The sequence below is a fragment of the Ursus arctos genome, unplaced genomic scaffold (assembly GCF_023065955.2).
Source record: "Ursus arctos isolate Adak ecotype North America unplaced genomic scaffold, UrsArc2.0 scaffold_10, whole genome shotgun sequence".
NCBI classification, from domain to species: Eukaryota; Metazoa; Chordata; class Mammalia; order Carnivora; family Ursidae; genus Ursus; species Ursus arctos.
In genome coordinates this window covers 50,715,717-50,740,949 of record NW_026622764.1, presented here as the reverse complement: position 1 = coordinate 50,740,949, position 25,233 = coordinate 50,715,717, and the positions used below count along the sequence as shown (strand labels likewise).

Below are 25,233 nucleotides of genomic sequence, written 5' to 3'. Positions count from 1 at the left end.
CCAATTCCTAATTTACCAAGTTTCAAAGCTGGCCACAATTTTCTCTATAATGAGATGCCTATGATCTTGAAAGCTGAGAAGTGACATGTATCTACATATAATTCATCTGATTTCTAGCCACTCACAAAAGAAATCCTAAAAAGTTTGCTAGTGCCAAAAGTAAATTTTTAAGATCAATTTCATATTTATATTAACTTGTATCTTCTTAATCGTCCTCAGTAAAGTCAGTTAAGTAATGACTAGTTCATTAGAGAAAATACTCACCACATGCATTTAAACCATGTACAGCCTTTGGAACAACTTTGCTCACAGGCATTATTTGGGGAAAGGGACACAACTTTCCTAGAGAAAGTCAACACTCTTTTAGTCAAGAAAAAGAAAACAAACATTACCTCGCCTATCTGTAACTCTACGAATATTGCCCCACCCCTACTTCATATCTGATGACAAAAACTTACTGCTACAAGTCCTATATGAAGAATGTTTGCTTAAAAAAAAAAGTGTCTACTTAGCAGAAGCACTGGGACTAAAAAATAATCACCTTAAGTCTGAGGATTTTAACTCAGAAACCAGTACATGACACTTCCCTGAATAAGAAAGGTATAAATGGCGATAAAACTAATCGGACATTCAGGTGTTCTAAAGTACATTTCAAGAAATTCATCTGGGCGATTTTCTGTTTGCCCACTTCTAAAGAAATGATGAAAAAAAGCACTAGTTCAAAAACAAATATCTCAAACAGTATGAATATTTTTAGGTGTCACTCTATAGAAAACTTTATTGGTATTTACATAATTTAAAAAAATAAGCCATCTAAATACAATGAAAATTCAGCTTCAACATGGAAAGTTTCTACATTCACTCATTGTAATATTTCAATTAAGGATTATAAATCATGGCCCAGAACACTGTGACCAATGGTATCTAGTATTTACATATTTGGAACAATGTTCATCAAAGGAAGAATGGAATACTTTCTTCAAATACGTATACTTGTGAGTTTAGGAACAGAACTGAGAATTTAAAATATCTTTTAATTTTTACTTACTAATTTATGTAAGATCAACATTAAACACTAATTCAAGAGGTTACTAGTTTGGAAGGAAAAAACTAGGGCACATGCCATAATTAAAATAAATTGTATCTTATAATGTAAGGGCTTTATGTTTAGAAAATGATAATTATAGAGAGATTATCATAAATTTCCCTCTCAAATCATTGAATAATCCTTTTAAAGTAGTTCAGTCTTTACACCAATCAAATGGTACAAATGGTTCAAAAAAGGACCTGCCACTAGATACATTAGTTCAATGTTAGTTCAATCATCAATACGATGATTTGTAATGTTAATACCCTGATTTTGTGATAACGTGGAGCTTCAGTGATGAAATCACACAAGGTGAAGACTCTTCTAGGAAACCTTATACAAAAAAACATGCAAACACTTTACGAAACAAACTGTCAGTTACCTTCTCCAGCGTCCTCATGTTCTTCATCCTTATCATCTGGCCCATCACTTCTCGAATAAAAGAGCAGGAGCATTTAAAAAAAAAAAGCTTTAATCAATAATGGTATTAAAACCAATTCTTAAAATGTGTTAAAGAGTGAATGTTACAATATGATATATGACATTTAAAAAGGGAAGAAATGACAATAAAAAAGGAAGCTTTGCTTCTCACACCATTTCATATTAAAATCTGACTTGTAAATGATGCCTAGACAGGTCATCAATAACTATGAAGTTCTCCCTTACCGTGATAGAGAACACCAAGTAATTTCAGGATAAAATTTAATTTCAAAGAATTTAAAGCTAAAATAGTCTACTAATTTTGTTCTGGATAACACAGCATTTGAATTAGCATAGAATGCCATGAATAATTATTTATTAATGCCTCTGCTGATGGCATGCACATATTTTTAACACAATAAAAATACATTTTTCCTACACTCTTCTTATATATGAAATAATATTACATACAAAAACAAAACAGCAGCAACAAAAACCAGAAATCCTGTAGGAAGCAAGCTCTTTTTAATGAAATAATAATTGGTAGGATGAAAAGTAGCAAGCAGAGCAACACATGCATGGATGTAACACATTTTGCAATTAGATGTCAGTTGTATCTTAGCATAATTGAATTTTTTCATTAGATGTAAATTATCAAGCAGAATCATGTCCAAACATAGGAGAAGAGCAGATTGATACATATTGGCACTGTAACCCATGTTCTTTTAAGAACATGACATCATGCATTAGTGTGAAAGACTCATCAGTTTGTAAGTTTCTGGACTGGACCAACCTTTCTGATGTTGGAAAGGATAAATTGTCCTCATACAAATCTCCTTCTAAACCAAGACTGCTCCAGCTACTGCTGTTACCATTACTGCCAGAAGAAGAAAAGAACAGAGCTGAACCAGAAAATGAATAGTAAAGACCACCTTGGTTTTCCTTGGAACAGCTTCTGTCAGTGGTAAGTGGGAGGTTCGGAAGCTGCCCAGTGGAGCGGGCCATCCGCAGAGGTAGAGAGACCATCACTGCTACTGGACGGCTTCAGACATTTGGGAGTTTTCTTACTTGTCCTCCATCGATCAGGAAAATTAATCTCAATTTATATTTATTTTAATATGAACACAACAGAATGACTTTTAGGACAGCAAATGAATGCATAAAATAAGAAGTTTCAATGATTAAATTAACGTCTATGGCAAATCTTGGGATATAATTTGTAAAAAGCCAATACTCTTCAGTTTAGGTAAAATTTTAAAAAGACCACAGATTAACATTCTCTCAGCTCTTTAGACAATGCAAACACTGATGGATTTGGGGGGCGGGAATGAAATGATAGGCACCAAAACATAGTCCCAAATAGACCTTTTCTAACTACTTGGAGAAAAGATGATTTCTGATTTCAAAGTACTCTTATTATGTCAATTACCTTCACTTCATACGTTATGTATAATTCAGTAGGTGGCAAATAACATACATTTTCTTCAGAATATTGAGTAACCAAGGCTTAATACACCTGTCTTGTGGGCCAGTCACTAACGCCACACAGATACCTTCTTAAACTACCTAATCAAAAGAAGAAAGCAACTATGTTCTAAAACTGCGGCAAAGCAGTAAGAAACAAAAAGCAACTATGTTCAGAAACAAAATTTAATTTTTCAGATTAAAACCTAAACATGCAACTTAAAATTCTAATCATTAACATAATTAGTAAGCACATTAGTTTGCAGTGATAAGCAGCTTATATTTCCCCACATTAGGCTAGGCAATTATAAAAATTAATATATACACAAACCAAAATTTTGGTTCTAAAAAGTGAATTAACACAAAATCATCTTCTGTGCATCAGTAAATGTTGACAAGGTTACCAAAAAAAGGATGATTATTTAAAAGTTCTAAAGAGTTTCCAAGCAATTTCAGTAACTTGCATATCCATATTTACTCTGGCACTAGCAAACTGTCACAAACTATACTGTGTTAGAAAAGTTAAAACTGAGCAGTGCCTTTTCAACCTATGTTCAAACAAATACAGCTCTGTTATAAAACCATGAAAACAGCCAGAGTTTCGCCTATGTAGCCTGCTGTCAGACAAACCAAAGATGGGAAAACACGGAAATACAGAATGGACAGACAGCTGTGAGCCAGACTGAAAGGAAAAATTGAGGATCTCAAACATTGCATTTATCTCTATTAGTAGAATGATTTTCTTTTTCTTTTTTTTTTTTTTAAGATTTTATTTATTTATTTGACAGAGATAGAGACAGCCAGCGAAAGAGGGAACACAAGCAGGGGGAGTGGGAGAGGGAGAAGCAGGCTCACAGCGGAGGAGCCTGATGTGGGGCTCGATCCCATAACGCCGGGATCACGCCCTGAGTCGAAGGCAGACGCCCAACCGCTGTGCCACCCAGGCGCCCCCTAGTAGAATGATTTTCTAAACAAAGAAAAATATTACAAAATTAAAATTCTTACCTACAACCTGACAACAGTAATGATTCCTCCTTTCAATTAATCAAAATCCATCCCTAAAGTTTAGGTGAACAGGCAAAGAAATAATGCCAAAAAAATGTAAAGACTAAAGATTCAACCTCATTCCCCCTTCCTTTTGCCCCTCAAAATGGGTCAGATGTCAAGTCAGTTATTAATAAAACGTCACTTCTAACTAGGGTGCCTGTATAATTCTCCATCTAACCAGGACACTTTTGGCAACAAAAGAAGTACTTATTAAAGTACACCAGAGCAGCGGAAGTAAATGAGGACTGTCCCGAGCAAACTGGGAGGTACAATCGTCCTCCACTAACCCAACATAAAACAACTTAATTTCTTCACTTAACAGTGTTCCCATATTTCATTCTTTTTTTTTTTTTTAAAGATTTTATTTATTTATTTGACAGAGAGAGAGACCGCAGCGAGAGAGGGAACACAAGCAGGGGGAGTGGGAGAGGAAGAAGCAGGCTCATAGCGGAGGAGCCTGATGTGGGGCTCGATCCCAGATCGCCGGGATCACACCCTGAGCCGAAGGCAGACGCTTAACCGCTGTGCCACCCAGGCGCCCCCATATATTTCATTCTTGAACACTGCCCTGCTTCCATCATCTTCTTTTAAATCTTTTCCTGTTGCCTACCTAGCTATCCCTATCTGTGTGTTTTCCATCTTTTCGTATTTCCTAGGTCTGGAGCAGGCGTACCTCGAGGCAATAGGGGTCAAGGGCTAAGACTCTTTATCGTGCTTTTCAGTCACATGAAGACTACTATCAATTTTGACATATCTCATAAATGTTATCTCAAAAACTCCGCAAGCCCAGTCCCATCTCTTACCTAATCTACTACATAACTTTGAAGAAATTCACAGACTGCTTGAAATACTTAAGAGATGCACGTACACAGACCAGGTCTCTTTCAGATCAAATAATAAGACACTCCTTATGAACACCTGTGAAACTCGGAAATTATGATTTCTTTTTTAACTGCTGCCCTCTACTAAACTTCCTACTTGGGAGTAAAAGCACATGAAGTGTCCAAACCACTGAAGTCATTTATCTCCTATCTGATCTCTGTATCAGAAAATTACCGTTCCTGTAGCAGCTGTCCTCAAAGACGACACATGTGCAGCCACGTATCTCAAGTGTGGTCCCTGAACCACCGGCATTAAAATCATCCGAGATTCCTGAGACCTCCAATGACCTAGGGAGTCTTAATCTCTCTAGAAACCGTATGTTCAACAAGCATACTACCCACCTTGGAGCCCTACTCTTTCTTTGTGCTTGAACCTTAATAACCACAGAGCATAATCGTTCTTATTAAGACTTGCTCAATTAAAACTACAGGTGCTTTTCTGACAAAATGCTGTGAAGCGAAGTTATTCCCCATCCTGAATTCAGTTCATTTTCTGAACCAAATGCGTTTACCCATGTTAAACATAATTCTTTTAGTCTCCGCCTGATTCGGTCTTTTTGAAACTTGGTTCTGTTAATGAGAGGATATTTTCGTCTTTGTTTTAAGTCATTCACAAATAATGAGCATAGCAGTCCCTTCTTATCTGCAGACAATGCATTCCAAGGCCCGCAGTGGATGCCAGAAACCATGGATAGTACCAAATCCTACAAATACTACATTTTTCTCTTTACATACATACCTATGATGAAGTTTAATTGATAAATCAGGCACAGTCAGAGGTTAACAACGAAAACTAATAATAAAATTATAACAATATACTATAATAAAAGTTATGTGAATGTGGTCTGTCTCTCTCAAAGTATCTTCTTCTATCTACTTACCATCCTTATGATGATGTGAGATGATAAAATGCTTACATGAGGAGATGAAGTGGGGGGAATGACACAGGCACAGTGACATAGTGTTAGGCACAAGTGACCTTCTGACAACACATCAGAAGGAGGGCCATCTGCTTCTGCACCTCGACTGACCATGGGACACCACGGAAAGCAAAACCGCAGATGGGGGCGGGCAGGATGGGGGGTTCTACTTATTCTCTATCACTAGTAAAATGCTAAAGAGGACAGAAACAAGGACAGAGCCATCCAATCAGACAACGTTCTGCACAGAACTGTTCAACTGGCTACAGGGCCCTTAACGCCACGGGCCATGAACCCTAGTTCACCCATTTTAACACCAGGATTTCCTAAGCAGCAACGTCAACCCTCACTGAAATTCTAGAAGCCTGTGTTTCTCTAAGATGAGAGAAGAATTTAAGTGTTAACATTCTCTTCCAGGTAGAGTTATGGAGAGGGCCAAATGATGTTTGTGATATTCCCCCTACCTCCCACTACCAGTTTTAAAGACTGCCTTTTTGGACCCAGATTTTAAAATGTATTAGAGGTTTACATACCATTTTAAGAAACTACGGTAAAATAGATGTTTTTAAAAATATTAATACTTACTGGTTAATCCAAACAACAGACAAAATGCTCTGAGATGATGTGTTCCAACAGGTGGAAAAGCCATTTCCTCCCCTTCGTCCCCTCCTCCCACAGTCTTCTCACCTCCACTTCTTAGTAAGTCAATTCCAAGGGTTCTGTTCAACTGAAGCTGCACAGGGTCCTTTCCACAGCCTGAATCTAAGAACCCTTTCCTCTCCCTAGACTCAGCCCTGGATGGATTATTTCCAATTATCAATTAATGTGGATAAAAATTTATGGCATTTTATAGTTTAGTCAGGAATACCTTTAGAGAGTTAAGAAGAAACAAATGTATCAGAATTAATAAAATATGCCAAAGGCTGTTATTATAAACAAAATAAACTACGACAAGTTATATATGATGTAAATGCCTTCTGTTGTACAAAACCATTTTTATAAGGAGTTTGCGTATTTTCAGTCATTCAAGTATAAATGCTCCAAGGTCACTCTGTTCCTGAATAGCAGGGTAAGTGAGGAATCCTTTCCAAAAAAAGATACTACTTTCACTAATAATAAGAAAATCACAGGGTCATTTAGATACCTTTTACAGATCATTGTCTTTTTTCTCAGCCTCTAAAGAAATAAGGTACCCTTTTTAAAAAGTGAGAAATACAAAAGTCTAGGAAAATCCTAAGGGTATAAAATGTATGCAATATTTTTCATATTGACGATTGGCACAACCGAAGAAACCGAGCTTGGCTAATTTCTATACCTAATAAATGTGAAAAACCATTAGGACCGCATTATGGATAATAAAAATACATTCGAATTCATAATTTTTAAACACCTAGTATAAATTTACTTCTGAGGTCCGAGGACCTAAACTATGCAACCACATGCACAATTTTAGTTACCTTTCACTTAGGTGATGAAAACTGCTGCTTTCATCCTGGTGTTCATCTTCAAAACTTAAATTGGACCAGCTACCAGTACTGTCATCGCCAATACTGAGATTCATCTGCTGGCTGACGAAAGCCTCAGTTGACTGAAAATCTTCTATTTCTTTTGGACTGAAAAAAAGGAAGGAAGGAAGGAATGGAGGGAGGGCAGGAAGGGAAAAAAAATCAATCTGAAATCATCAGATTCTGAATTCTAAGACTATCAATTTGATAATAAAGATGAAAAAAACCAGAATCAATATTGACAGCCACACCAGTGGCCCATCCAACGCTTTGTGTCCGCTAATAAAGAGACTTTGAAGGAGAGCACACTACTTTCAAAGTTAACTGAGCTGTACCTGTTACGTATCCATCCCAAGTGCTATATTTATCTAAATTCTCTTTAAAGCAATTCGCACTTTCAACTGGGACCACTACAGAGAAGCACAAATTCCTAAGTTTATCACCTACTTTGTAAGACAGTACTTTTATTTGTACTGAGAGGAAGCTCTTTCTGGCTTTAAGAACCAAAAAAGTGGTTCAAGGAATTCTAGTACTGTCAATCAAGCCTAGAGTCAAACTAGCCAAATCTCTTTAAGATTTCGAGCATGGATCATAACACTTCTCATTATTTTTCTCAATGAAGAAGAGACATTTATATTTCTATTCCATCTTCACAAGAAAGGCCGGTCACTGTTCAATTACTGTAACTGCCCCCTCTATATTTTACTCTCAACATAGCAGTTGAAAATGACATTTTTAAAGATGAAGAGGAAAAATGTTAGTCTTCTGATCCAAACCTTCTAGCGGCTCCTCACCAATCAGAATGAGAGGCCAGATCTTTATAACATACCCTCTCCTAGTCTCCATCGTGTCCCACCTATTACTCTTCCCAGCCCACTCACTTCAGCCACGCCTGCCTCTGTGCTGCTTCCCCAACATGCACCCTCTGCCCCAATTCCCATGTGACTTATTCCCTCTTCACCTTTGGCTCTTTGCTCAAACGTTATTTTATCAGTGTTGCTTCCCCCTCTACCTATTCAAAACTGCACACCATCCCCACCTGAGGCCACCCCCCTCCAATCCCCAGCCCCACCTCCCTTCCTTGCTTCAGTTTCCCTCCAAAGCACTTATCACCATGTGACACGCTTGGCTATTTTACTTGTCTTATTCTGCTGTAACCTAAGCTCCAGAGAACACATATTTCTGACTGTTTTACTTATTTCTGGATCCCCAGTGCCCAGAATAAGTCCTGAACTGCCTCACCCCCCTTTGGGGCTATCCTCATTTTTTATTTAAGATATAGCAACCAGAATTATACTGGACAGGCACATTATAGCTTTGAGCCATAAGACAGCTCTACTTTGTTCTTTTTTAAATTTTTAACTCTTTTCTGGAATGTGCCATAATCTAATGGTTTTTTGGCTGAAATGACCCACTAGATGAGGTCCAGAGAAGAGTTTTAATGACTGCTAGGTTATTCTGGCTAAGAAATAATAGCTCAGAATATAGTTTAGATGTTTGCTCTGCTAAAAATGCACTACCATTTAATTCCCCATTTGACACTCATATGCCACCCCCACACCACCCTTCTGTACCTTACAGCTTTGTGAAATATTTATGGTTATTTTCATGAATCAAACATTTACAAGAAAGGGGACGCCAAATGATACCTTTAAAAACAATCCACCTGAACGAATCCCTCTAAAGCCTGACAGACAAACCATTTTAACTTCAGAAATAGAAAATGGGAAACAGGACGTTGTACAAACTAGAGCCAGCTTTTAATAATCAACACAGCACCCTACACAATTATTAAGAAGAGAAAAGGAAAAGGAAATACAAACTAATATTCTAGTGGCCTTGATAAAAAGCTGGACTAGGACATCACTAGCTTGTAGGAGTAACTCCAGGGGCTTACCTACTCACCCAAGGGAGTAAGAAGGGAAAATACTGAGCTATCAATAGCAAAAGTATGTATCAGGCCCTGGGAGGGATATCTGAGAGGCTCTAATCTAGGGGAGAGTCTCTCTTCCTCCCAGGGCCTGGGGGTAGGGGGAGGCACAGGGAGAAAACGTTAAAATAGCCTGAGGCCAATTTTGTTTGAGGACGGTTGCTTCAGCTGTAGAAAGGCCTATCACTTATTCATTCATGTATTTATTAACCACTTACTATATGTCTGTCATTATATTAAGAACTGACAGGCATTCATAAACAAAGATATGCAGGTTTGTACATTTTTACTGTACAGGGCCAAAGAGCAAACACTTGGGCACTGTTGGCCATGTCTCTACTTCAAGTACTCAACTCTGCCGTTACGCATAAAACCAGCCCCAGACAATACATAAATGGAGGAGCACAGCTGTGCTCCAGTATAACTTTATTTATGAACATTAAAATTTGAACTTCATATAATTTTCACATGTCACAAAATAGTATTCTTTTGATTTATCAACCACTGAGGAAATGTAAAAACCATTCTTAGCTCACAGACAATAAACAAACAAACAAACAAAACCAAGCAGTGGGCAGATTTGGCCGGCGGGTTATAGTTCGCCAACCCCTGCTCTCGGAGAAATGAGGTTGCCTGATTACAGCAAACAGAGAGCTCCCTTGGTTCACCAGACACATCAGGAGAGGACGCCATGAAACAACTGGACTCCAGGGTCCTGGCCAAACGGCATCTCCCTGTTGTAAGATGGCTAAGAAGAGAGATGGTCCTTGCCATGGCTTTGACAAAAGCTACTAAAAAAATCTGAGGAATCCTGTGACTCCATTAAATTCCACCTCAACCCTAGGAACCTTCTCTGTCCAGTGGGACTCACAAAATCCTACAAATTAGTAACATAAGTTGGTCTTGATGCTTTCCAGGGAGAAAAAAAAAGGTTAAAAGTGAAAATTTTAACTAAGGTGTTAGAATCACTGAGCACAAGGCACAGCTATTGAAGAACAGGACATTGTGAGACCATCAGAAAGAACTGTCCCCTTGGACAGGGACCCCTCAAGAGAAATGATGGCAGTAATGGGTATCTTTGGAGATTTTCTAAGGCTTTCTTCCTCACAGCATTTTGGTTAAACTATGCTCTTTATAAGATAACTTACCTTTGTGAAGAGAAAGAAGAAAACACTGTAAAAAAAAATTTAATCTCAGAGTAGCTGATGATCACAGTAATGCTCTCCACTTGCCGTCTAAAACTCTCCAGCTGTTACTCCAACCCAGCTTTACTCACTTCATAGCTCTGTGAACGGGGGCACGAGGACTATCCTCCCTAAGCCTCCTCTTCTAGTTCGGGAAATGGTTAACACCTTCCCCCAAAGGGCTGTTGGGGGGATAACGAGACAACAGAGATGGAGAGTAATGTACGGGATATGAAACCCCATACAAATGTAGTACGGGAAGACTTTTTGTTAACTTAGCGTTAAAAATAATCACACTGTTCTTAACAGGACCAAAGATACATAGGATCGAATTTAACTTTTCTTTTTATTATAAGACTCAAAAGGAATCTGGAACTCACCTGCTAACTGCACGGCCAACATTCGTCATTGCTGACGTCATTATTTCTGTGGTAAGGCTCTCAGCAAAGCTCACGCCATCTTGTCCGATTCCACTATCACCCACCAAGCTGGTATTGCTCAGCTCTCTCTCTGCTTTTTCAATAGCTTCCGCAACTATCTTCTCAGCAAGCACTGTCTTTTTATCGAGACCAACATGAATTTGTGGGACATCAAGATGAAAAATTCTAGATTCCTGATAGACATTGCTAAGTTTTGAATTAGAAACTGGCTTACTACTAGCAAGTGAATCCTGTCTGGAAACGTGTAGAGATGAATTTCCAGTGCAATCATGCAGTTCTCTACGGTCACAGTATCTGCAAGCTTGACTTACAAGAGGTGACAACTTTTCTGCGTAAGTGACCCTCTCGGCTGCTTTCACGGACTCAGACGCATGGTAAGCTGCGAATCCTAAACTTAGCTCTAAAGTGTCACCCACTACTTTCTTAGCATACTGCTCTAGAGCTTGAACGACATTCTCTCCATAACCACACCCAGGTAAGCTGCCCGTACTGTGGTAACATTTGTGATTTTGTGAGGAAGACTGAAGAGACTGAAGCAATTCTGGCTCGATGTGAGACTTGGTATCTTCATCACGTCCAGACTTTTCATAAAGGCAAGAATCTGTTAAGGATTTTGGCAAGCCAACTGCAGATGCTGTCAGCTCTTTTCTAACATCTCTTGTTATGCTGTGAGCAAGAGAGGCTGAAAAACTGTACAGTTCAGAGCACTCATTTTTATACGTATCCCGCGTCCATTCACAAGTTTGATTTTTACAGAGGTAACCTCCGTTTCTTTTACTTTGTCGTTCTCTATCTACTTCTTGGTGGTGCCCTTTATTTAAGAATGTGAACAGTTCGTTCTTGGTTTTCACCTGTGAGCTTTGCACGGGGAACATTTTTGAGCTGCACTTCATTTTGGCAGTCTTAGCGGCTTCTTGTAATCCTGATTTAACAGATCGATAAGCGAGTCTATTGGCATACTGGTCCATTATTAACTCACTATTGCCGCCTTCCTGTTTTAGCACTTGGATGATGTGACCCGCATACTCGTCTGTCACGCTTTCACAGCTGGGATACTTGTAGGTCAGACCAGACATACAAGAACTTGGTGGTAGCGGAAGGATGAAGGGATCTACTTCTCTTGAGCGTGCCACAGCCTCTATATCCAACTTCTCTTCTGATCTATCATCTCGGCCACCACCAACATAACAACTATTCCTCCTTTGCCTGAAAAGCACACAACTTCTAACTTTGGCTATTTTCTCAGCTTCCGTGATGACTTCCGCTGCCAAATCACCTGCAAAATTGTGCAAGGTTTGTAAATTTTCCTCTGAGTGATTTAGAACAGTAGGTGACACACTTCTTTGACTTTGTACATTTAAGCAAGGGCTTTTCACCTTGGGTTCTTGAGTGACTTTATTATCTAGGTGGGAAGCTGCCATTTCTGTTGCGAGAGAGATGATGTGCGTAGCTAGCGATTCTGCAAACTGAACTTTCTTCCCTGAGTGCTCGGGCTTCCCATCCACTCCTGGATGCTCTTCCTCCTCACTACTTTCAACTTCTTCTGAAAGAGATCGCATGAGTTTCAACATGAACTCTTCCTTTTCTATCGTATTTTGTTCATTTTCAGACAAACTACCCACAGATGAGTTGTGAGGTGTAGAGGGGGGTGTAGCAGGTGCGAATTCTTTAGCTAATTCCCCCTTGAGTTTTTTGGTCAGCTTCTTGATATCCCATTCAGAACTAGCCTGGGATGGCACAAGGGGAGTGGAGGGAGGAGTATCTGGTATTACATTTCCGTCTCTAATTTTCTGTTTCTCTTCCACATGCACACCATCTACACATGGAAGCGCTGTGGATGAGAAAGTATGTGAATGAGGAAAAGGGTGTTCTTGCCCTAAAGACAAGGGCTCAAGTGCTGTATTATTCACATTATGCTTTTTCACAGATTTGTCTTTAGTAACTTCCTTCAAATCAGGTTTCTGACACGCAGTCGTTGGACAAGGTGGTAGTGTCTCTAAGGAAGAGCCGTGAGCTGACGAACCTTTACATTCTGGAACACAATCCTTTCCTGCTGCAAGTGAACAGTGGGTTAAGTGATCTTGAGCATCAAGAAATTCGGGGAACTTTTCGGAGGTCAACTGTGACTCTGCCCTGGAAACAGGCAAGCCTTCCTTGGGTTCAGCATTTTTATCTACATTTGGGATCGTTGATTTGCTTTTATCTATGGAATGTTTAATAATAGATTTAGATAACTGATCAGCAAACATGTCCTTATTGCTAGCTTCACTCTGTTGCGGTGTTGCTTGATCGGAGGGGAAAGGAAGGGGTTTTCCCTTTACTGTTGTAGTTACACAGCCTGTGTGTTCATCAACTGTTTTTGTACCTTTGAAGGATGTCATTGACTCTAACGTTTCATTTACAATCGTATGCACCATTGTGGCAGAAAAGTTGCTAATAATCACAGGATCGCTCGTTAATTTTGAAGACCTTTGCATTTCAGTATCATCATTAGTTGGTTTCAAATCTTTCTGGTTACCTGGATTGTGGTCTGAGGGTAAACAAATATTTCTGAGACATGCTACTTCCTCTTTGTTTTTTGTGGTAACACGTGTCTGGGTAGAATCACCATTCGAATTACTGTCATCAGATGACCGATGAGACTTTGCCTGGTATATGTTAGATGAAATATGATATGGGAGAAGGGCACTTCCTGCCAAGGGCACTGGTATAGAAGTAACAACTCCAGAAGTACAAAACAAGGCCTGCTGTACTGTGTATTCCTTTTTATAGTCCGGAACGGGTCTTGGCGCCGTAACTGTCTGACTGTGAAAAGCAGGGGAACACGTGGAGGTCTGTGTCAATGGCACTGCATTTTCTGTGCTCGCACACTTCAGGTTATCTGTAGAAACACTAACCGCTGCCTTGGTTGTGAAGGTCACATTGACCTGCGAAAGCTCAATGAACGCTTCCTGGATTACAGACTCAGACAGGTCTTGTGCATAGGACTTGACTACTCGGTCCTCACAGTCCAGCGACCAAGACTGTGGAGATACGGGGGTTGGAGGATAGGAAAACTGACACACTTCCATGATGCCTTCAAAAACAAGCTCTTCGGCAAGATCCGCAGCAAACCTCGCCACTGTGTTTGTGAATATCTGCTTCTTAACATACTGTAAATCCTGCAAAGCATTTGCTAAAGCTTCACTCACCAAAAAATTAGCCAGACCGCTAATGGCGCGCTCTCTCAGTGAAAACGCACACTGCCTTCTCAGTTCGTTAAATGCCGTCTGAAAAACGGAGGATGTCAATTTGACGGCTAAGTGACACAATGCGTTGGTACATGAAGAGACTCCTTTCTGTAAGTCTTTAAATGCACTGCCAAAACTTTTTTCCACGAGATCTGACGCAAATTTCTGAATGCTATCTTTAATCATCAAGGATTTATTTTTAGATTTACTTTTTTGATCAAGGCTTTCACTCTTAAGAGCTGTCGTTTTATTTTCTCCCTTTTTAATACTATGCATGTTTGAGGTTCCATTTGTGTGTTGGGTATGAAGAACAGAGCCCAGTACCTCACATGAAATGCTGTGGGCATAATCCTCATAGGTGTAATAAACAGAATCATGATTTTCATGGATCCTGTCTCCACCAGGATCTGTTTGGCAAAAACATTCAGCTGGAGTACAGCCACCAAGAGGACTGAAGGCAGAGGATCGAATAGGGCTAAACACACCGCTGTCTTCCCCTGACGCCTTCACCGGGCGGGGTGAATCTGGAGCACCACACAGGTTACCGTAAGGGGATTCTGGTTTACGAGGAGTCGGCTTTCTAACGTTGGCTGGGAGAGCTGGACGATCAAACTTGAATTTTTGAGGATTCATAGTAGTGGTTACAGAACACGATTTTTCATGTTTGTGTCCTTTCTTTTGTGATGGCTTTCCTAGGACAGGATCTTTTGGAAATGGACAAGAAGTCTCTAAAGTTTGTTCTAGTTCGTCAAACTGATCAAAACTGTCAAAAAATTCACTTACTTCTGAGTCTGAATCCTCTATATCATCTTTCATCACAGGAATTTTAGGTAACTCAAGTTTTGCTTTTAAACTTTTCTGATAACCCTCCTCATCCAAGAAAATAACAGGACTTGGACTGGAGCATTCAGATTCCGAGGAGTAGGCTGGAGAAGAAGAAAAAACCATCTTCTGAGCATCACTACCTTTATCTGAAGCATTAGATGACCTGTAGAAACTCTTCTGCATCCAAGGCTCAGAAATTAAGGTGGTGACTGAAGTTTTCACAGAAGGTAGTTCTTTATGTCCCAGCATATTTAGTAAGGACGTTGAAGGGTTAGCCAGTGACTTCTGCCTCCCAGAGCTAACCAGAATCCTTAAATCATGGGTTTCTAAATGGTGACCAGAAGAAGTCTGTGACGCAGCATCACACTGGCTCTTCAGTGCAGGAATATTTATTCCTATAGGAAAAGAACAAAATGATCAAATTATTCTTGAACAGAATCTTCAAAAATTAATTTATTATCAATGGGAAGAAGTAGACTTGAAGCATGAAATATTTCCTTGTCACTAGACTATGTGGTTTACCAGATTCGTCCCAAATCACTCTTGAGAGCAAATATACCTTTTACTAAAATAATTTCATTTTACCTCGCATCTGGGAATACCTGGTCAGTGAAATGCTTAGCTTCTTGTCACATGTGTTAGAAACACTAATACGGTCCTTCTACCAGCTAACTCTTCTCAAATTTGAACCCAGGCATGGTCCAAACACTTAATGTAATGAGGTAAACAGTACTTGAACAGAACTACCAAAATAAGAACAGAAATAGCAAAACTAAGAACCAGACAACAATGAACTTAAAAAGCACAAGAAAATGAATTCCTTGCACAATCAAAAAAAAGATTAAAATTTTTAAATCGCATCAAATTTCAAAATGAATTTAATTGAACTCAGCCTGAAAACTTTAAAAACTATTAAACTTTAATTTCCTTTTTCAAGAAAAAGTCTAGTAAAGAACAAACCATCATTATATGGCTTTGAGGTCTCTTCTTCCTCTAAGTGCTCAAAAGCAGTGACAAAGTCGTCCTCTATGGAAGACACGGACTGGTTGGTGTCATCATCATCTTCCTCAGCGGTCTCAAGTTGGCGTTTCTGATCCAAGTATGTGTCCAGGGTATATCTTATACCAGTAGCATATTTACTTAGGAGACTAAAGATAAAATCAATCCTGAGTCTTGGTAATGTAGGTGACACTCTCATGACACAGAGCATTCCAGAATGCTGACTCTTGGGGGTGAAAGATAATAAAAATAATTTTACTTTCAAAACATATTATACATACAAAGCATATTATCTGGAAGTGAAGCTTAGAAATAACACAATCTCAGGGAAAAAAAGAAATGCAGGCATCCCGAGAGGCTGCCTGATTTCATACTGTTAATTCTTTTCTTCATTCTTTCTCTACAACATTTCTCACTTCCCAATCTCTTTTTCTCCCAATCTTTCTCTCATCGTTACTCAAATTCCACCAATTCTATCTCCTGAAATGTTACAGAACTGACTATCCATCTCTCTGGCAATTACGTGTTCCTATATTATTATACAGCCCCATGAGTTTCCTTGTTCATTAACCTGGCTCACCAATGACACTGTGAACTGCCGGAGGGCAGGAACCAGGTTCTATTCTGTTTCTGTATCCCATTTTCCAGTAGCTTCCAGCAGCATACCACCTTCCCTCCTTTCACAAAAGAATCTTCCCTTCCTTTTACCTAAATTTCCCTAGTATTACAATACAATTTAACAATAAAGTTTACAGCTCTGATTCAAAATATAAATCATCAGGTTTTTTCCCATACATATTATCTTTAAAAAAATGCAAATATTGACAAATGACTCAGTGAAAAACGCTGGAAATTAAATATAATAGCTAATGACTTCTCGTAATCCTAGCATATAAATAAAAGTAAATATAAATGAAGAGCGTAACGAAGGAAATGAGGGAAGCAGCTCTACCTTCACCTACAGACCTCATAATGACCACAGTAGTCTTTTGTACTTGGAATAAGTAATCTAAACTCAAACCTACTGATTCAATTTTTAGGAGGTAAAACATGCAAAGCATTTTTCTTTGACACATTATCAACAAAACAATACTTACTAAAGAACTAAAGGCTGAATGTTATAAAACTACCTGTCTGAAATGGTAACATTTGTATTTATAAATAAAGAAAACATCTTTCAGATGTCAACTTTATAACGAATTTTTTTTTTAACAGAAAACAAGTTAGAGTATGTTCTCTAAAACACTGACACAGTATTTATATGAATGTGGAATTGGCCATAAAGGAGGGAAAGCTCCTACAGTTTACATAAAGGTAGAAGAAATTCAAGAAATCCAGAAATGAATTTTCAGGAAAAAAAAAAATATGTACTTGTATATCATTTAGGGAACTTCACGCATGAAAAATCCAATTTAAAGCTATGGTCAAAATTATTCTATCCTTCAGTGACTTCAAAGCATCCTGAGTTATGTTTCCTACAAACCATATTTCCTTGAGATAGCATTAAAAAAAAAAAAAAAAAGAAAGAAACTTCATCCAAGCATGTAAAACTTCTTTCCATCAAATGTCATTGTAAAATTTGCCCTGAAAAACATTCGAAATGATAGATAAAAGTTACCTGATTTAGAGGACCACTGTTTATATCTGATGATTTACTTATATCCTTCATACAAATAATTTCGTTTTCATTTAGACTGCAGAAGTGCAGTGAATTCAGAAGATCTGGAAGTTCCAAAGAAACTGCAGCTAAATCCTAATTTAAAAAGAGTAATACAGTAAGTAACACTTTTGTTAAGATTCCTATAATGTGGGCCTTATCCAAAAACCATAAGGTCTACCATTAATACATTTCCCAGTTCAAAATAGTTAACATATGTAGTTTATCATATACGATTTAACTCAAAAATAAAATGTGCTAAAATATTTTAATACCTGCTACTTCTGTAGCCTTTTAAAGCACTGACATCAAGCTCTGAAACATTTTTACATGGTACCTCACCCATCCGTGAAAATTAGGCTTTTAATAATTTTTAGTTGCAAATGTCAACCTGCAATCTTCAGGTTAATCATGGAATATTTCCCACATATAGGGATTCTTCCCAATAGAATGTGCTTCTTGGAGCTTAAGTTTTATATTTATAAAACACAAATCTATTTCTCTGCCTTTCCACTTCAAGGTATTCTATTAGACTCTGACTGAAAATTTTATGAAGATTAATGTTAAGGAAAACAGATTTTATTTTTTTCTCACTTGCCCTTTTTATGTAAATACTTTATCAAGTGAAAGAAATAACATCTTTGACCCCTCCTAGAGTACTTTCCTTTATAAACAGGACTTTATCAGTAACTCTTTAAGAGGAAGTAGACTGAGAGAGAGATACTCTGGAACACTCCTCTTTGCAGCCTTACATTCTTCTCAGGAGTATGTCTTCTCGTGTGCCTTCTATCTAAACGGTTTCCTTCAGGCAAGGGCACAATCAAGACACACAGCAGTTTTCATTATCGCCTGATAGGCATTATTCATAAAGAAGTAAACAGTATTACTTTTTCTTTTGGGGAGACACTTCACTGCCACGAAAGGAAACACATGGCAATCACCAATATTAAGCAGCAGCACAAGGTCAAAAAGAAAAAGAAAAAAAAAAAAAAGGATGCCTACCACATCTACACAAGCTTCAACCCTCTTGAGGTAACTGTGAAGCTCTCCTTTGCTGATCCTAATCTCAATAACCAGTCTCTCTGTAAACACCTGCCTAGATCAGGCTAAAATTTTTGCACTGGTTAATCATTACTTTTTACAAATTTCACCTTTTAAATTGAACTCTATCTCGATTAGAAATAAAATAATCTGATTAAGTCAGATTAGAAAGACCATCAAAATTAAAAAACAAGTCTCATTTTCTACATTATGCACAGCATAGAGGGAAAGTTGGCCTGCGGTTGGCAACCTTCTCAGATAAATTATTCTGTGGTCTCCTAACCTAAAACTACTTTCTGTAACAAGAATTCTCTGAAAATGCTAAAAGTGAAAGTGTCCAAAGCACACTCAAGAGTTGATCTCAGAATGTCATCTTTTAGCTTTAAATGGGAATGATAACAGAAGAGTTTAGTGTAAACTGTGGGCAAATAAGGCAAATTTCATGGTCTCAAATTTTGTTCCAAATAATCTCCCATGGTCTTTCCCAGTTCAATAAATTGACCATACCTGTATATGAGCGGCATCTGTTTCTTCATTAAAACCTAGAAATGTGACCTGAATAAAAAAGGAATAAAGCTCCATTAATTTGAGTTTTTTTTAAGTCTTATCACAATTAGACTGAGAGAGCTGAGATACAGAAAAAGAGCACATAAAACATTAAAATGCTGACTGTTATATACAAATGTTGAAGCAATTATGTAGTACGCTTGAAACCAATAGGTTACATGTCGATTACACCTCAATTAAAAATAAATACATTTTTAAAATGCTGACTGTCTTGGACAAAATGATTCGTTTTTTCAAAGATCATCACGAAGATTTTTCACCAAAGATTTGGTTCCATGATGCAGCTCTTCAACCTTCCCCACATCCACTTCATTAGCAAGTTTAGTCAACTCTACTCCACGAACATATCTCCCATACATCTACCCCTCTCCATTCCCCCTGCTGCCACTTCTCATCTGCACTACGGTCCTGTCCCACCTGGTCTCAGTAATAATCATGTCATTCCCTTGTCAAAACCTTCCCACACTTCCCACCGCCAAGTCCTAACCGAGGTCCCCAGGCTCTGGGTTAGCTGGTGCTTTCAACCTTCCCTCACTTTTATTCATATACATGGGCCCCCTTTTTGGGTCTAGAACATGACCAGTATGTTCTTGCCTGAGAGCTATGCAGTAACGCCCCCTGAACCTGGGTCTCTAGTCCTTGGATGCTTACGTGCCTCGCTCCTCCCCATTCTTCAAGATCCAACTTATATGTCACCCTCTCAGAAAGGTCTTCCCGGGCTAGGTCCCCAAGACTCACTATTGACTTCCTGTGATATTACCACTTATTTCCTTCAACATCTTTATATAGTGATTTCTCTGCAGAAGTTTATATAAATTAAATTTCTAGAGAATATCTAATGGCATGAAAAAAATGTCACATTATTAAGTAAAAAGGACCAGTTACAGAAAAAATGATACAAGGTATGCATACAATTTCAACCTTATTTTTAAAAATATATGCGTGAAAAATAGTACTGGAATGCAATACACCAAGCTATAAGCAGTGATTAATTCTAGATGATGGAATTATAAGTGATCTTATTTTTTTCTACTGTTTTCACATTTTTTTTTAAAGATTTTATTTATTTATTTGACAGAGAGAGAGACAGCCAGCAAGAGAGGGAACACAAGCAGGGGGAGTGGGAGAGGGAGAAGCAGGCTCCCAGCGGAGCAAGGAGCCCAATGCAGGGCTTGATCCCAGGACCCTGGGATCACGCCCTGAGCCGAAGGCAGACACTTAATGACTGAGCCACCCAGATGCCCGTTTTCACATTTCTTCCCCCTAATTCATAAGATTAATGATAAGCATTTTCTCTCTTTTTTTTTGTCTTAAGGTTTTATTTATTTATTTGTTGGGGGTGGGGGAGAGAGACAGAGAGCATGCAAAAGCAGGGGGAGCAGCAGGCAAAGGGACAAGCAGACTCCCCACTGAACATGGAGCCCAATGCGGAACTCGATGGTGGGACCCTGAGATCATGACCTGAGCTGAAGGCAGATGCTTAACCGACTGAGCTACCCAGGCATCCCTGATAGGCATTTTCTTTTTGATGCTTGCAGTATTTCTTAATTTTCTATAAGGATCATGTATCACTTTTATAACCCCCCAAAAATATTATTTTTAAAATTTATATTCCCTTTGTCTTTAACATCATACGAAGAAAAAATTTCCATTTGAAGACAGAATGGTAAACTGTCGACTAAGCAAGTACTGTGACTAAAAATATGAAGTACTTAAATGATAGCAATATGGAAAATCAATTCTCAAGAATTAAGGGAAAGCAGCATAGTTAAAATATAAAGCAACACTCAGTATACTTTTGATCTCTTTCTGATGACTCACAAACAAGTCAGAATATTACGTTACCCCAGGATCGTTATTCTGACTAACTATGGTTATCACTTCCCAAAAGTGCTACAGTTAATTTCCAGGTTTCTAGATAAACTGTTGTGTTCTAGGAGCCAGTCTCCTCATCTATAAAACTCAGAGCAACACAACTCCTCTTCCTCAGGTGAGAGGGTTAATCGGAAAACATGGAAGAAAGTGCCTCACACACCACAGACACTCAGTAACAAAGACGCTCAGAAACGAGCTTCCTTCCTTTCTTCGAAAAAATACTTTGTGATATGCACACCCTCAAGTGAGACAGAAATTCCTTCTATTCTTTCAAGCTTCCTTTTTCTGAATACAAAAGAGAAAATAAGCTGACACGGGGTTTTGAAGATGCCAGTAGTTTTATATTTCCCATTGATCGAGGAAGGCCTCACCAAAGAATGTGGGCTCGGAAAGGCACTACGTCAGCAGCTGGAGAGAGAGCGGCTGGAAAACTGTTTGAGGGCAGAAGGACACAGGAGACCTGTCACACTTGGCAACAACTGAGGAGATTAAGAGAGGCTCAGCTTTACTAAAGCAAAGCAGAAGGGATAACAGAGAAGATAATAGTCAAGAGCCACAGAAATTAGCTGACACAAAAGAAAAAGGCTCAAGCCGGAGAATGCTGTAGGCCTAAAAGGGCTGCTCACCATCCTCTGGAACTACTTCAAATATAGTTTCTCAAGGAAGATGAAAGAAAATCCTTCCCAAAAATAATAATAATCAAGATTTTTTTTTATTAGATCCTTGGTTTCAAAAAAATTTTTTTTTAACTAACATACTTACCACTTTTGAGCTTGAACAGCCTAATACCTTACTTCTCTTATTTGGGGACATGAATGTGTTGATGGACTATGGCTACACTGCAGGAAAAAAATTACTTCTTTTCATGGTAATAAGCCCAAACAAAGACTGGAAGCACTGATGTAGCACAGAAATCGGCGAGCAAGTAGTGTACCTTGAGAAGTAAATACATTAATTTCAAAGTAAATTTATCACTACTTTTTCCTTTTGTATCAAAGTACTGAATTTAAATAAGCAAGAAAATGAATAATAACCAAAAACTGAATAAAGAAAACAGTATATATTTCATGTTTCAGAGTAGAAAATTTAAGTATTAAAGTACGAATTATTGAATATAGCAGGAATCACCTAATACAGTGCTGTATGTGCAGTGACCGTGATCAACAATGCCCTTGCACTGAATTAAATGTGCTCCCTATAATACACTAAGACAATTATGTGAGCCAGTATTTAAAACAGTTATTTCTCACGCATGTATTAATATGTAGAGATTTCGGCAATTTACAAATAGATGATGCAGCTTTACAAAGAAGCATGAAAATACAGGAAGAGATATAGAACGTATTATGTCAAACCTCAGTCAAATTGACATGTTCATCCTGCTTTAAACAATCCTCTGCTGATACACTGCATAGTTCCTTCTCACTCTGCAATAAGGACTTGACAGACTGGAACACATCTTCACTGAAGCTCTGAAAATAAAAGATATTCTTAATTTATTCAATTCTAAGACAAGGTAAAAGATCCTGGAGATGTTCTATTTTTAAATGTAGAGTCACTAACTCTCCGATTGATATTCATTTGGCACCTGTGGATATATACAGACCTCAGCTGAGCTGAGGGGAAGAACCAACAGAGGGCTTCATCAAGAGTTCCACATGCTCAAAACACACACACACCACAACCCAGGCATTCGACCTACTGGAGCTCATGAGGCCCTCACTCTGGGCTCACTCACTCTTACCCCACACTAAAACCCAACACACTGCATACCTGATTTCCAAGTCACTGGCAACAACTACAGAAGGAGTAAGATGACGTGGACGCTACAGTTAAGGCGTGCTGACTGAAGTGATTACTCTCATAACAAAGGTGGAAATGGAAAAAAGAAATAATAACCCAAGCTAAGGCTTTTCAGGGGTTCTAAGGCAGCTATATGATAAAATGAGGGAAAGTTTTCAGGATTTGGTAGGGGAGAGGTTACAAACACAAAGGAACAGGGAGAGGAAAAAGTTACCTAAAGATAATAATGGGTATTACAGTCAGATATAAAGAGAACATTATTTCATTCTACCTTATTCTCCTTTCACTGATTTACTGATCTCCTCTTCTTAGAAATGTCCTTACTCCCTAACCTTTCCTGTAGAAATCCTACCCAGCCCAAGACCTGTGAAGATTTTCCCACCCCTTATTCAAATCAAGGTTTCTACTGTATTATCTACACACTGAGATCATTTAATCCGTATCACAACATATTACCTCCTGTTTTCATATATACATGTCTTTCCTACCATTAAACCAAATTATTGAGGTCAGAGACTATACTTGACTCAACGTGTTTCCTCAGATTTCAGTACCTCACATACTATATGAACTCAACAAATGTTTGCTAATTTAATAAGAAGTTATTGGAAATATTTGGTTTAAAAGACGAGATATGTATGAAACCAAAGCAGTAAAGAAAAAAATATAATATTAATTTGAATATGAATTATCAATATGAACTCATGATTCTTTAAACACATGTTCTACTACATTTCTCCACTGAAACATCACAGAAGCAATGACTCTCAGTAGTAATGCACCCAGATTTTGGTTTCTAAATACCATTCTGCCAATTAAAAGAACTAGAGCTCTTGGGAAAATGGCTGGTTCTAGGCTGGAGGCATTGTAAACATGACGTGTGGGTGGAACATCTTAACTGTGACAGAAAGCAACGAAGTGCTCAGGGACTAAATGGGTCATTTCAAAAGAACACAGCAGCAACAGGCGAAGGGGATTAAGAGCACATTTACTGTGATGAACACTGAGTAATATATAGAAGTGTTGAATCACTGTATTGTATGGCTGAAACTAGTATCACACTGTATAATAACTATACCGGAATTAAAATTTAAAAAAAAAAGGAAATAGAGGCCAACCTGAAGGAATTCCCACTGGCCAAATTTAGGCATCAAAGAATAAAAATGGTAATAGATTGTAACAACTAGATTTTTTTTTTAAATCTCTGAATCCATTAAAAGAGACAGATAAAAGGATGGGGGTGGGGGGAGAACACTTCCTTACGTAAGAATGCTGGGTGACAAATATGGACAGAATGACAAGATTTACAAATGCCATTTGTCAATCCCAATGTAATTACTGAATTAGGGAAAGATTATCAATGTATCCTATCACTGGGTTAAAAGCTACTGGGCAACAGGATACTCACACTCTCTTCCAGCATCACCCTATAGATAGATTACTTATTAATTGTACCAATTATAAAGGATACAGGTCTTTATACTGGAGATATCTGGTGATACTGGGGGGAGATCAAAGAGACACAATACCCAAATAAAGTGTGAATCTTGATTGGATCCTAGATGAAGAGCAAGGTAAAAGTAACACAGATATTTGAGACAATTAGGGAAATTTGTATATGGACTGCATGTTAGATGATGTTACTGAATTAATAATTTTCTGAGGGGCGGTAATGATGCTGATGTTCTTAAGAGATGTAGGCAGCCGACTCTCACATCGTTTCAAAAGGGAAGTGTGTGGGTGCGTGCCTGTGTGTGCACGTGCACAGGTATATTTGTATACACGCACAGACAGAATGGGTATGGCAAAATGTTAACAGAGGGTGAACCCAAGTGAAGGATATGTATAGTGTTCATTGTACTGGCTTCTTTTCTCAACTTTTCTATGGGCTTAAAAATATTCTAAATTTTAAATGATTCTGTTTTCATTAATGAGTAGAGGTTTATAGGCTGAGATACAAACAACTAAAAAAAAAAAAGGTAAAATATGAAATCTGAACCTAAACTATTGATATAATTCATGACACTGAAGGAGCAATGAGTACTCCTAGTACCCAGAGTACTTGATTTCTAAATACCAGAAGGGGTTCTTTCGAGAAATAGCCAATTCCAAATCTGAGGAAGGGAAAGTAGAAGGTAAAACCGGGTTAATCTGTTATACCAGAAAGCAGGGAAGCAGTCAAAGAATTAAGAGCCTAATATAAAAGGATACAGGCACCAGTTTAGAGGGGACCATGTCTGAGACCCCTTGAGCAACTTAAATGAGTAAATGAATAAATGATTATAAATAAAAGATTGTAAAACATAGAATTTTTAAAATCAATGAATCCAGAGCAATACAAATGAATAAATGAATGGA

At 38.2% G+C, this 25,233-nt stretch overlaps 1 protein-coding gene across 7 annotated transcripts in view; it reads right to left on the bottom strand.

Annotated features, from left to right (window-relative positions):
- The window catches only part of AKAP11 (A-kinase anchoring protein 11), a 48,173-nt gene that overhangs the window by 7,970 nt on the left and 14,970 nt on the right, over positions 1-25,233 (bottom strand). For 4 of the 7 annotated variants that reach the window (XM_026493332.4, XM_044381835.3, XM_057308414.1 and 1 more), the window contains exons 3-11: positions 22,428-22,544; positions 19,138-19,185; positions 17,551-17,685; positions 15,894-16,158; positions 10,819-15,328; positions 7,277-7,432; positions 2,301-2,384; positions 1,470-1,516; positions 265-342 (exon numbers count right to left, since the gene is read on the bottom strand). In XM_026493332.4, coding sequence (XP_026349117.3) covers positions 265-342; positions 1,470-1,516; positions 2,301-2,384; positions 7,277-7,432; positions 10,819-15,328; positions 15,894-16,158; positions 17,551-17,685; positions 19,138-19,185; positions 22,428-22,544 — 5,440 coding nt within the window. The remainder of the gene's footprint in view (positions 1-264; positions 343-1,469; positions 1,517-2,300; positions 2,385-7,276; positions 7,433-10,818; positions 15,329-15,893; positions 16,159-17,550; positions 17,686-19,137; positions 19,186-22,427; positions 22,545-25,233) is intronic. The other 3 variants (XM_026493333.4, XM_026493334.4, XM_026493335.4) reach the window with 3 other exon arrangements.